The following is a 14,719-nucleotide window of genomic DNA, read 5'->3' as shown; positions in this document are numbered from 1 at the left end:
CAGAGGTTCCCTCTAAACATCAGGAAGCCCTTCCGTGCTGTGCATGGAGCCCTGGCACAGGCTGCTCAGAGGCTGTGGCGTCTCCACTTCGGAAATCTTCAAAACCTGCCTGGACGTGGTCCTCAGCAACCTGCTCTGGGTGGCCCTGCTTGAGCAGGGGTGGGACCAGATGGGCCCAGAGGTCCCATCCCACCTCAACTATTCTGTGATTGTGTGATTCTGTGAACTAGCTGGCTTCCAACTTCTGCTCCTAAAGCCCTTTCTACAACTCACTACTATAATGGATTAGTATTAACTGTAAAGCAAAAACCAGTGCTGTTTACTGGCTTGTAGACAGTTTCACAGAAACTTTCCAGCAGCCATTTGTACCTCATAAAAAAAGCTGGACTAAAGACTTATGTTGTTTCTTTCTACTGACCCTGAAAAATTGTTCATTACCTAGCAAAGTATTTACATAACTGCTAAAACATCTATGAAACTACTAAAATAATTTAACTACTAAAATACACTGAATAGTCTCCTACTACCATTCCTAACTGGATTTAACAGCAATTATTTCACAAGCCCAGAAATGGGAGCAAGGGAGCCAGAAAGAAGATACAAAAGACACAAAAACATTTTACTAAGTAGTGGTAATTGTGAAACTTTATTTTTTGAAGTCACAGAAGAGGGTAGAACATTGACACAGTGTTGAATGTAAATAACCAACCACAGTAGAGTAAGTGAACAAGATAAAAAAACAGCTTAATACATTTTATACAAGAAAGCAATTGGTACAAGGGCTGAATTAGAATCATGATTTTCAAGGTCAGGCACACACCTGTTTCGTCCTTCAGAAGCTCAACCCTTAAAGGAATATTCAGTTTGGAATGGTTTTAATTCTGGACAATGGTAGCCTCTAAATGCACCAAAGCTCTCCTACTCTGTTGCATTAAATAGCTGAATCAAGAAATTCTGAAAACGCATATTCGAGGTATTCAATCAATTCCACACTGCTATTTAATAAACAGGTTAATTTATCATCATTCAACCTGACTTTTACTACCTAGTCAATCCTAACCTGAACTCTTATCACTAATCGAGAAGTGATTCAAGGGATTCAAGGTTTAGTTATGGATGAATCATTTTTCTAAAACATGTTACTCCAACAATAAAGTACATTGTACTAGAAAGTTCATTCAACTCTAAGTAATTTCAATTACATTCCTATGGCTTTTGAGCAAAGAAGCAAGTAGTTTTACTGTATGTACACATATTGAACATCAAGATTTAAATTAATTATTTATTAATAGCCTACATTCACTGTGGATTGCTAAGATTTACATCCAAAAAGCATATTTTATTTACACACTGTTGATGTTTTTAAGGAATGAAATAAAATCCTGTTTAGGAATTATGATCTATCCCAAATTAAAAAAAAGATACATTTAACACCACTCTTTTAAACATTTACATTTACAAAAACAACTTTGTGCCAATTATACTTACTCTCTAAGAATGTAAAATTGCATTGATAACTGCACTAACTACAATTAGACTTGAAACATTTAAAACCTGAGAGTCAAATCTAAACTTTTTTTTTTTGAAATCCTACAAGCTAATATGCCCTATGTTAATTTACGTATGGATTGGTCAGTGGTCAATACAAAAACAGTGCATTATTTCTGCAGCTCCAAAAGAATATATCACTAATAATGTTGTTGCAGTAGTTTGATAAATGCCAGGCCTGTCAGCTGCAGTAAGGATTATTCCAAAATCTCCTTTCCCACACACTGTATCCAATCGAATAATGAGAGTCTTTGGCCAATTTCTATGGGGGGTCCTTTATGTAAGCATATACTTGCTTAAGTATGCATACTGGATCTTTGTTGAGGTTTCCTACCTCAAACATACACACAAGTGTTTTAATATCTAGAACATTGCAAAAAAAACACAGGAAGAGGCATATAAAGTTAGAAATACTGGCCAGAAAACATCCAAAAATCTAGTGAGACGTTTTGTATCATTCCCCAGAGTGCTTTCAAAATTAGCATAGCTCTGGAGCAGTACTTACTGTATTACTAAACATTGTGTACTTTACATTCCCAGAAAAATGAATTTGTTGCCCTACCAGGTACACTGCATTGCATGATCTAAAAAGCAATGACACCAATAAAGCCTGCGGAAGAGAAGCATCACACACCAAGTTACTTCGGTTTTATAGTAACCATTTTACTTCTGCACTTGGAAATATTATGCCCCCTTTTTCAGTGAAGTTGTCCACCCTACTTCCCTACCCTAATTTCTTGTTGTATCCTCCAGAAACTGCTTGATCAAGGGCATCTCCCAGGACGGGTTTGATAAGGCTAGGATTTCCCCATTCTAGAGCTGATTTCTACTGCCTTCACAGCTTTTCTCATGTAGATAGCTGGCCACACATAGTATTGGTCCTTCCAGGCTGAAAGAAGGAAGACTGCAATTGCTCAAACTCTACAGGCAGCCTTGATTCCCAGACAATCCAACAGGCTTGTGTTTAAATAAATTTACAGTTCCCTGGGACTCAAACTTACCTCAGCTGAGCACTGACACTGTTCAGCAAAATAAGCTGATGAGTATCTGTAGCTCTGAAACAGTTACTCCTGCATTTTAGAGAGAATGATCTTTGCTATTTAATATGAAATCATTTCATTAGAGCTTTGAACCTAGCTGCACCATACACAAAGATATTCAAGTCTACTTATGTCATACCCACCTAGTCATAATTTCAGAACTAGATACGCATTACTATTTCCCCTCACCCACCACTAAAATAATGTAAAACTGACTCCCAGCATAAGATTTTTTTCCTGGGTTTAGAATTTTTTTTTTTTCTAAGGCACTGGCATGAACAAGCACACAGGTCCATTTATATGGAAACAAAAATCAACAATGTGGCAAACGTGCTTGTAAGTAGTAAGAAAAATGTGATACCTTCTAATTTACATAATATTTTACTACTCACTGTAGCACATAGTTTCCAAAAAAAAGAAAAATTCCACTACACTAGTTGAGTGTGATGCACTGGGTTTATATTACACTAGTGGGGTGTGATTCACTGTGTGTGCGTATATATATATATAAATATATTTTTTTTTTTACTTTTTGAAGAAATTACTTTTAAGGAAGTCAATGAAGGTAAATAGCCACAAGTTTTGTCATTCATTGACATAAAGCAGCAGATACTTTGAAGAACATTCTACTATCAATACATACCAAATCAAACCTGTCGTAGGATTTGAGTTTAAGACTTGATATGTTTTATCCCATCTATTCAGGAAGGGAAGTAGACTCAATTATAAGAAAGGGAAAAAAAGAGCAGGGGTATACTAATTAAGGGAAAACTGCAGGAGTTAGAATACACATACCTTCATGCAATAATGCTATACTTCATCCCTAGAAACATACAAGATTTCAAAAGACACCCTTTGTGGAAATAAATTCTTCCAAAATATTGGAAAAAAATCATGAAACATTCAAGCCACTGCTAAGGTTTTCATAGATGATCAATAGGATTGTGACTCAGTTTCTTCACCAGCTATTGTTTGACAAGCCTTGCTTTCATTCACTGTTCAGAAGAGTCCCCATTCCGACAACAGGAGGTTGCTTTGCACCAATACGGCAAATCACTTTGTACAGTTTTTACTGTGGTTAAATAAACCCATGATGTCAACCATTGCTTTTTGGATGTTCTTTCCAAAGCGATGAGAATCCTTAAAAACAAACAATGAAAAAAACTATGAGTACAGTCAGGGAACAGTTATCTTTTAAGCAAAAGAAGGAATTTAAACATTGTGTAATTTTAGAACTTCAGGATTTAAACCACAAAAATTCTAATACTATATAAATTAATTCAGGTTTATGCTATTACTGACTGATGGGTTCTTCATTATGTATTTGTTTCTATACAGAGAAGTCAGAATCTCCTTTTGGAAACATGTGCTTATAACTATGTATTATGACTTCAAAAAGAGACATCTATTTTATACATGAAGATTATGTAACAGCTAATTTTTAGAAGACAGAAGAATGTTCAGAAAGTGTATGACACAACCTAGTAGTTGTGAAAAAGCATAAAAACATTTTTCAGTTGAGTTTCTACCAGAATCCTGAAACTATTACCATTGAAGAATTACATAAAGTACTGAAAATGGAAATCACATTTACTTAAGTGCAAACAAACTCTTCATGCTGTCAGATGAATGGTACAAGGAAGAAACTAAAACTACAAATATAAATCATTAGCTACATTATAAAACCTACTGCAGAGACAGCTTAATATCAAGGCCAGGTACATGAAGTGCTGCCTTCTCTGTATGGACTTTTGCCTTGACTGATAAGTAAAATTACAGGGAAATCTAATGTATAAACTAAAAGGCACCTGAAAAACAATTTGAAGTATGTAAGAACAAAGTCGTATTTTCTATTCTTTAATGATTAACTGAAGACATCGAGATCTCTCGGACAAGTTAAGGTCAAAAGAGGAAAACTAATTCAGCCATGTGATCCTGCCAAAACCGAGCATATCATAAGACAAAGAGGAAGGATGAATCAAAGCTCACTCAATAAACGCTTCTGAATCAGCAGGATAGTAAACAGATGACATCTACGACATTCTAATAGATGGGTGTTACTCTGATAAATTATGATAATTATGTTTCCCAAGCAGAGTTTACAATTTATGGGTCAACATCTTTCAGAACTACTTAGACCAAGCAAATTCAAAGAATAAAGAGCATACATTTCATTATCTTTACAACTGCAGCCAGAGGCAAATCAAACTGAAACTATAACAACAAAAAACAGGAGACATCTATATTACTGTTTATGGGACAGGTATGAGTCATTTCACATAAATTCCAGGAACTACACCTGTGTAAAGATGGCCTTCCTTATGCCTAAAAGCATAAGTGAAGTAGCATATGGTTTCCTTGATTCATAAAGCTATTAAGTTTATAAAAGTTGCAAAAAAAAATTAACGTACAGCATATGTCGACCACAAAAACAGGTGTAACAGGTGTCAAAACCCACATTGTAACAACATTGCAAGTACCACTAAAATTTTTAGACAATGAGTAGAATAGTTTTACAAGCAGACATCTGGACAAATTCATTAAACCACAGGAAAGAATTGTCCCTTACTGTCTCGGAACAAGAGATTTTGCTGGAGACATGGAAATGGATAGAATTTTCATCCAAGATAATGTAAGAAACACCATAACCATCATCAGCCACCTAGAGAAAGAAAGACAAAAACAAGTGCTAAATTTTTTCCTTCATTTTCTACACAATCTTATACATAATTACACAACTCTCACTGTGCAGTTTTTAACATCAGTTGCAGTTTTTCCTGAAGCAAAAATTAAGCTTTAACATTTAATCCAGTGTTTCTGAAGACTGCTTCCACTTAAAGAAACAGCTCTGGTCTCATCTGAAGAGTTTGAAGAACATGGAATTAACAGAACTGTCATATTTCCAACATTTTGAAATTTCAGATTTTGAAATACAGTAGTTGTTCAAAGAACTTCTATCAATGTCTGGTCCTAAACAGCTATATAGCTTCAGTCCTTAAGTACAAAGGAATATATATACACCTAAACATCCTGTTTCACGGAATCACTCTGCAGATGTAAAAAAAAATATAGTATATAAACATGGAGTATAAAGCCTTTGTATTACAAGAACTTGCTCAAAGGCAGTCATCTAACATGACAGCAGTTGTACAATTCTGAACACCCATATCATGAGCAGAGCTCCGGTCAGATTTAAATATTAACAGCATTACCTGTCCCAAGTTTCAGCCTGATGTTATACTATGTATACCTAGTAAACATGAAGTATCCTGCTGCCACCCTCCTCCCTCTGTTTCCTAAACCAAAGGGTCTTTAACCTCATCCTTCCAGCTCTTTGCTGCTGCTGAGCAGTCCGATAAGCCTTCTCGCTATCGGTGGTACAAGGCCTTGTCCTGAACACTTTAAAAAGACAAACCAAACCAAAACAAAAGAACAGGGAAAAACAACAAAACTAATAAAAATAAATAAATAAAACAGCCATTGAGGAAAGTCTGATGTACTGAATCACTGGACTATTCCAGCATAGCAAAGCAGAGTTTTTGGAAGGATGCAAGAAACGAAAGGAAATACATAAACAGTGATATTTGGAAAGGCTGACAACTGAAGGAGGAAAAAAAAGAATGAAGAAATAGTAAGAAAGAAGAAGTCAATGTAGCATTAGCAAAAGCAAATGGAGAAGATAACTGTTAGAAATTGCAGCAGTCAAAAACTGTTTTACTGTTGGACAACCCCTCATTTTCAGACATTCTAATAATTAATCTACTACAGCAAGCAGCATTACAATGATTGAATGGATGCTTACTAGGAGGAGCAACATTACAATTCATTTAAATTAACTCCAACTTCTCAAGAGCTATTAAAAGTATCAGAAAAAACCTAAAATTAAAAAGAAAAAAAAAAACACCACCAACCAAAAAGATACCATAAAACTAGCTTCTATCTTGAAAAACCAACCAAAATTGACTAATTATCTTAATTTCTAGGAGCAGCCCTGTGATCCCTCTCACTGTTCTTTTAATACAAATGCTTTTGGAAACAGACAAATTTAGTCTATTGCCTGGTAAAATCTACTTAACAGACAGTGTTGACATATTATCAACTGTCACATTCAAATCCTGGTAAAAAATACTACAGCAAAGTCAGCAGCTCTTTAAATTTCTAAAAATACACTAGTTTCTTTAAAGGCTATGAAAGTTGTAGAAAGTTTTTTTTTTTTTAAACCTAGCCACTACTCGCATTTAGGATGGCTAGCATACCAATTTAATTAGCTTAATTTGGAAACAAAGCATGAACATGTTTTTAATTAATCGGGAAATAAAAAAAGTGAAATAATTACTTCTACAAATGCCAACCTTAAAATCTAGTTTAAGTAATAAAGCATTTGTCTGTAATAATAGCCTGGCATAATAAAACTCTGGGCCTAAGTGATGTGATAAAAGCCCCCAGCTTATCAGAACATGGAACCCTGTACCGCGTTTGGCAACTGTGCATTTCCTTAGGAATAATCCATTCCATAATCCTTGGGACAAGGAAAAAAAAGATGTTTTTTCTAAGCACATCCACATCTTGGAAAACATTAAACACATACATTTAAAAGCATGTGCTGCAATTTTAGTGTGCAACACTAAGGTATTACATCTCTGAAATTTTTAGACTGAAATGAAACTGTTTTTAAAATGGATACTTTTATTTAGAAAACATACCGGTCCAAATCCTCCACCACTGGCCAGCATCTCAGGGTTCTTCTTCAGATCAATATGTTGCTGTGGTGTCTGACTTGTTGACAGCCTCCAAGGCTCCGACAAAACCTTTGTTAGACATGAAAGGGATGCAATCAAGCACAACATACTGCTTAAGAACATGCAAGTTTAAGAAATAATCAAGATAAGTTAGTAAACATTCAATAAGCCAGTATTAAAGATAACTCCAGTTCACGTTAATGGAACAATCAATCGATAGGGTTAAAAGAAACAACTGAACCCATCCCGATATGCAGGCCATATATGAGGTCTTGATGTCAATTTCTCAAAAAATAACAACATTTCTTGCAGCAGAAACGCTACAAAACAGAAAAATCTGGTCTATAACCTGGTAAACCCTGTATACCAGGTCTTCTTAATAAGACCAAGAATGGCAGCGTTCAAATCCCAGTGAAATACTATGGTAAGTCATTAAGTTTGGAGAATCTCTAACAATATATAGAAGTTTCTTGAAAGGCTGCATAAGTTGTACAAGGCTGCTTTTTCTTAACTTAAAGCAGGAATACACTTATTTTCCAAAAATGTACAACAACATTTTTTTTTAAAATAAATCCCAACCTTAAAACCTGGTTTAGTAAAGCATTTGTCACTGTAATAAACAGTGGAAAAAAATCACAGTGATTTAGCTTACATTAACTTATAACAAAGTGTTTTTTTTGCCACAATTCCAATAAAACGTTAAGAGAAAACATGTCTTCTGTTGTAATACCTTGAAAACATGCTAAGAGCCACAAGTAGCCAGTATTTTTTGTAATACATATTACATCTCTCTCGCAAACCTCTGTAACATATATAGCATTACAAAATGCCCATTGGTAAGTGTAGATACAAAGCAAAATGAAACCAAGCTGATATCTACCAGTAAACATTAGGCAATGCTATCTAAACGCTTACCTTTTTTTCTGAGGAAAACTGGAATTATATGAGTATGTAAGCAGATACCAGAAGACACTAAGTAAACACAGATTATTTACTGAAATCAATAGACACCAATAAAGATCACTTACTTCCTTAAGGAAAGGAGAATCTACAGAAAGGTACTTGGAAACAACATAGAGGCAGAACAGATGGCGGTCAATGCCAGCACCAGTCATGGCAAGACGATATAAGTGCTGATGTTTGGTAGCTGCAAGCCGGAAGAACTTAAGCTTATTTTCATTCTAAAAATGAAATAAAGATGAAGAAAATCAGGTAAGTGAACTGGGTTGAGGGTGGAGGTACAGTAATTAAGTTACAGCAACGGCTCTTGAGCCTAGAGCATTTAAGGACAAAATACAAGACAATGCAGGCAACTAAGACCAAATACTAGAATTCGCTCACTTTTCAACCTCACATATTTTATTTCAGTATTAGCTATTACCTGCTGTAAGCAGTGCAAAATGAAAATAAATCAATATTTTAAAAGTGATATAACCACAGGAACAAACATGATTACAACTGTAGTTTATTACTTTGTATATTTAGCTTCTTAGAAAGCTACAGAAAAGCAAGTCTCAACACAACTTAAGAACAGCAGGAATTTCAACAGCTATTTTAGAATGCTAACTGACAACAACGTATGAACGTAATGCACAGGCTGAAAGAAAATATCAGTTCCAAACTCACTTTTAGATAGCTATTTTAAGATTTAAGATATGGAATGCAATACTGAAAATATGGCAACCTGTCACTTCTTATGTCCAGCACCACTGTATTTTATGCCACAAGGCATTCAACCATCACCCCCCAATAAAGTTCCTTAATGGGAATCAAGAGTTCAGGTTCAGAGTGATGCCACAATTACCTGAAAACAACTAGCATAAACCTGTAAGACATATGGAAGGTTTGAAAATAAGCGTTCATTTACTTCCTTGGCTCACTAAACTACAAAGAGCCCAGAGTATTCAATTTCCCTCCTAGAGAGGGTAAGTAATTTCTATGTAACTGGCCACATTCAGGTAAGTGGAGATCAGAGCAGATCCCAATCTTAATTTTCTGCAGCAAAATAAAGATTAGCAGGTTGCTAGCAATAAGCTGGAAATTACACATAAAGAGTTAGTACCTTCAAACTCTAAACAGTGTTTTCTTTCCATTTTATAGGAATAGTTACACATTAAAGATCATCCAGGATAACTATTTTTAATCCAGGTCCACAGTAGCAATAATTGACATTTTTAAAATTAATTTTCTAATGAAATGGTATATGACTATTCAGTAATTTTTGGCTATTAACCACTGTTGACAACATATAACAGTCATTTCCAAATATTCACTTCTAAATATATACACATCAGCTAATAAGAAAATATAAGGTTAAACTACAATATAGTGTTTTCCTGCATGGACGTTTATTCATAGAATCACTGAGCTGGAAAGAACCTCAACTGTTCATCTACTTAGACTTCTCTGCACTAAGATCAGATCAACTAAAGCTCCTTCCTGAAGGACCATTATGTAGCTTACTTTAAAAGAAAAAAATCCGTTTCGGGCTTCTGACTATTTACTTCCCTACTCATTATCCTTAGTAGCAGAAAATGTTTCCCTAATGTGTTTCGTGCCAAAATTTAAGTCCATTACTTCTTGGGAAAGAGAACAGATTGTTCCCATCATCTTTGCATCAGCTTTTTTATCCACTTGAGGGCAACCTGGCTCCCTAACCTCTTCCCACTAAGTTCACTTCTTTAGACTAAGCAAGAATAAAGAAGTTTAAGTTCTCCTCACAGATCCTGTTTGGATCTTTGTTACTTTCGTTTGGACTCTCTCCAGTCCATCCATACCTCAAGCATGGTGTCCAAAGCTGGGCATACCATGCCAGCTAAGGCCATACTAGGGAGAGGAAAAAATACAGGGGAAAAAAAGACTAATAAAAATAAGAGGGCAAGACAAACTAAACTGAGGGCTGACATTTTCACAATGGCATAACACTGAGCGTGCTACATCAGTGCTGAGTTACTGATTATTATAGTCCTAGATCTTTTTCACTAGAACTTCTACCCATGCAGATGGAAACTCCCTTTAGCTTAGAAAAACCTGCAAATGCAATGATTTATTTAGTCAAGGTTTTCACTGGTAGAGTAGACTATCAGTAGACTAAAGAACAGACTGCCATCAAGATGACTATCCACACACACTGTCCTGCATCCTTCCATTTTGACAGCAAACATCTTTAACAGCATTGCTCAAGTTTTCCAAACCAAGCAGCTTTCCTCTAGGCCATGAGATCACAAGAAAGACTAAAAAGCCCACTGAAATCAAGATATGACAGCAACTACTTATTTCCTATGAATAATGTTTGCTTCCCTATCAGGGAGGAAAGCCTAACTGGTATGGCACTACTTGTACAAGTAACAAAAAGTCACAAATAATCTCAGTTTTCTGGAATTCAGGATCTGTGAACATTGGCATTCTGGTGGTTACTGCCATTCACCTTTGGTGTAGCCTTCAATTCCTGTCATACTAATGGAGGATTCAGACAATTATCTGGTGCTACACTTTTTCCTCAAAACAAAGGCGTAGCTCATTCTTTAAATCTTTTAAAACCATTCAGGAGCTTGTATGAATAAGTAGTGATAGCCATGTGACTTATGAATTGTATTAGGAAACAACACAGTAAACTTACACTTTCATTCGGGTCTTCCATAGTTCGAACAAAATTGCATGATTCAACAGTACATGAACGGACGGTTTCAGTCCTGCCTTCTCTGAACAAGCGCGTCATAGAGGCCTCGTATGTTAAAGAAAATTTTCCCATGTCCTTTAAATTTGAAAAATAAGGACTTAAAGGTTTAGTCAAACGTAGCCCCTCTTTCTTAATCAACAATAAGGTTCAAGGTAAGCACACAGGATACAAATCATTCCACAAATTAAACAAAATTAAAACAAATATATAAACAAATTAAGTTTTTAGTAGCCCATTAACAGTCTTATCTACAGACAATAAAAAAATAAGATTAATAATGGGATTTGATAAACACTAGTTGAACAACCAAACCAGCATGGATTAACAAGGACTACACCATGCATTTTATATCCAGTCTTTTTCAGTCTATTATAAACAGAAACCAATTTAAAAACTACCAAAAACCTACTAGAAAGTTCAGTGGCTTCCTAGATTATGTACCATGGTTGTGTTAATTAGAAGACTGTGACATCCTTAAGAATATTTTCAACCCAAAGTTTAATAGGATGTAGATGCATGGCAGCATGGGGATGAAAAGCATGTGAAAAAATGTGATTCAAGGATATGAAAACTGAAAGTGATCTGCAAAATCCAAAGAGTGGCTTCCATATTTTCTATAGATCTGCCCAACATACAGATTAGAAGCTAACAAATTGTAAAAGCTTATTTAACACGTTAGCAACTCTTCCTGATCAAAACATACATCAGAACAGACCACAAGTCTGTTCAGCTTAAAATAAAGAGGATGGGTGGTTAAAAAAAGAAAAAGGGGGGAAAAGGGGGGAAGAAATGAAACTATTTGCCATACAGCCACCCTAAGCAATGGTAACAAAGACCATAAATGGTGATTGCAGCAAGGGAATCTGGATGCTTAGACATTCCATTTGGAATGCCATTAAGAAAGTTAGAAGAGCTAATGAAAATAAACAACAAACATTGACAGCTAGAATGTAAAAAAAAAAAGCCCCACATTTTGCTACATTGATGTTTTCTGAAAACAGACGGTAGAAAAAGTGAGCTAACAGGAAAAAAAACAGGCAGGCACTTCTATTAATCTTCTTAGGGAATGTCCATGACTACCCAATTAAGGGGAACTTCTAACTAAAAGATAAGTGTAATACCATTTAGATAACAACACTACTGGAAAACACACCCGCTAGAATTTTCGTATCTACAAAGTATCTAGAGATAGAACAACTAATGGGAAGAGAAAAAGCTGCATTAGCATCAATAAGCCAACCTTTGGACACTGAATTTCCAGCAAGTAATCTGTTTCGCGTTTCTATTAACTTCCGCTGAATGACCTTGCACAAGAAGTGCGAAGTTAAAGTACAGCGTACTTTACACAGCCACGTGTTTTAACCACAACAAACAGTTGCGTACTAATAGTACACAAACATACCATTCCCAATTTAGTGAGATTCTATAATCTAGACGTCCAATCTTGACAGTTTGACTAGATGATCTTGGAGGTCTTTTCCAACCTGAATGATTCTATGATTCTACAAGCCAGAAGCAGTCTGTTCTTCTTACCCGATAGTGAGCAAGCTGCAGAGCAAGTTGAACGAAGGCATCAGGGCTGGTTTTTGCTTTCTTTATTAGTCCCTTCCCAAAAACATCAAAATAAAATGAATGGAAGTCCACATCATCTGCCAGAGCTGTGGCAGTGCTCAGAGACCTCTCAATCACTTCTTGGCACTACAATAAAAAAAGAAATTGCTTACCTATATGCAAATATGTACATATGCATGCATTAGATGGCATCTAAGAGTAACGTTGAAGAAGAGCACGCATTTTTAACTGACATAAGAAATGTTGCCTTTCTGCAAGCCATGAACACCACTGTCTAAATACTCTTCCTTTGGAGAAGCTATCTTTGCCTGAAAGTTAAGATTCAAAGAGCTTTAAAAGAGTTTTAAGCCAATACTCATTTAGAGCCCAAAACTGGGCTTAAAAGAAAACAAAACAAAAACCCACATTATAAGATTGTTCAGATCACTAGAATATAAAAGAATGACCTAAAGAGACAGAATGACAATGGTTGTGCAGCCTCCAACCTACTGTACATGCTTAATTAAATGTATCACCAGCCATTACCTTTTAAATTAAAATGAAATAGGGTTATGGCAGTTTGTTTTGAACTCATGAAAAAAATAAAGAAAAAGCCTTCTTATACAGAACTTTCAATACATAAAAGACAGCTCATCAAAAGGAAACGTTACACAAGCACAATAATGAAACCACAGCAAAAAAACTATATGGTAGTACAGTTACTGTTTACAATGGATGGCCACTTGTTTTTGATATGTTGCCAAGAAAGAACATTTCTAAAAAAGTTGAAATTTCCTGGCCAGAATTTTAAAAAGGGGGTGTTAAAAACTCTGATATCATTTTAAGTAAACTGGGTAATGTGAAATATCATCTTACAGGGCTCAAGGAAATTCAAGCTATTTATAAAGTTACCAGTAATTACTGAACTGATTTGACTGCTCAGAAAAAAAAAAAAAGGAGCTCCTTCCCCAAATCACTATCTGCTCTGTACTTACTTCTTCTGGAATTTCCCACTGTAGTTTGGTAGGAATAGGAATATTTTGATTGGTATCTCCTTTGCAGTGTCCATCCTCTGAATAGCCCAGTTCAAGATACTCAGTTGCCATTACATTCTGCAAAGATACATTTTCAAAATTGTAAATGTAACACATTACTATGAAATTAGGATTTAATTTTGTAGTCAGTATAATACAATTTCAATACATAGTGAAGTATAGTACGCAATCTATTTTCAAAGAGTGAGGATAGATGTTTTCCTATTACTTTAAGGGATTCTTGCCTGTCTTCTTAGCAGGAAAATGTGAGATATGTACAAAATACCTGACTGCTGCAGTGCATTTTAGTAGAGGGTACCAAAATAATCAGTGTTTTAATTAAAACCCCACCTTCAACTTAGCAGTAGTAAAAAAAAGTCTTAGAGTCTTATTTCACAAACTTTGTTCAATTTTGATTTTGAGAGAGTTTCTGCAAGGTTGTTATCTGTCAAAATTTGTTTGTAAAAAAAAAAGTTTATTTCAGATTAAGTGCATATCCTTGCTAAAATTTTATCAGAAACATTTCATTCTCTTTAAGATTCGCATCCTACTCAGTGTTTATATACATGCACTAGACCTCTTGGGTGAGGACGTGGAGTGTTTTCAAGATGGACAATACAACCTGAATAACAGGATAAAAAATTTCTACCTTACATGATTTCAAATGACATCCTCAACGTAAAAACACAAAGCAGATTTCAATCTACTCAACATGGAAAGTAAAAAACTTGGCAAAAGTTTGTTACATGTGCATACATATTTCCAGCCTCTTAATTTAACTTTCTCACTTAGCTGACAGAACATGCCAACTATGAAAAAAATTGTTATATTCTACAAAACATACAATGCATAAACACCTAACAATAGATAATTTCCTAGGAAACTGAATTCTTCTCAGTTTATTTTGGGCTTTGTAATTCTTAGCAGAAAAGGGAACAACTAATAGTAAGTACAAACAAATGAACTACGTATATCTAACGATTCACTGAAAAGTAACTTTTCCATTGCCCAGAAGAGCTGAACTAGACAGTCCAGTCAACCTCAAACGAGTTTTGACATTCTCCCCTGGTTAGCGAATGCAATTAGGACTTTTTGTTCTTACAAATAGATACTCAGATAATAAAATCA

The 14,719-nt window shown here is 35.2% G+C and overlaps 1 protein-coding gene across 4 annotated transcripts in view; it reads right to left on the bottom strand.

Moving 5' to 3' along the window:
* Positions 1–627: 627 nt before the first annotated feature.
* The window catches only part of CPT1A (carnitine palmitoyltransferase 1A), a 40,774-nt gene continuing 26,682 nt past the window's right edge, over positions 628–14,719 (bottom strand). For all 4 annotated transcript variants that reach the window (XM_083838255.1, XM_083838258.1, XM_083838256.1 and 1 more), the window contains exons 14-20: positions 13,553–13,669; positions 12,540–12,704; positions 10,947–11,081; positions 8,356–8,508; positions 7,292–7,396; positions 5,158–5,250; positions 628–3,728 (exon numbers count right to left, since the gene is read on the bottom strand). In XM_083838255.1, coding sequence (XP_083694381.1) covers positions 3,642–3,728; positions 5,158–5,250; positions 7,292–7,396; positions 8,356–8,508; positions 10,947–11,081; positions 12,540–12,704; positions 13,553–13,669 — 855 coding nt within the window. In that variant the 3' untranslated portion in view covers positions 628–3,641. The remainder of the gene's footprint in view (positions 3,729–5,157; positions 5,251–7,291; positions 7,397–8,355; positions 8,509–10,946; positions 11,082–12,539; positions 12,705–13,552; positions 13,670–14,719) is intronic.

This window comes from Anser anser, assembly GCF_964211835.1.
Source record: "Anser anser genome assembly, chromosome: 5".
Lineage (NCBI taxonomy): Eukaryota > Metazoa > Chordata > Aves > Anseriformes > Anatidae > Anser > Anser anser.
Note: the sequence above shows the minus strand (reverse complement) of the source record. Positions and strands in the feature narration are given on the sequence as shown.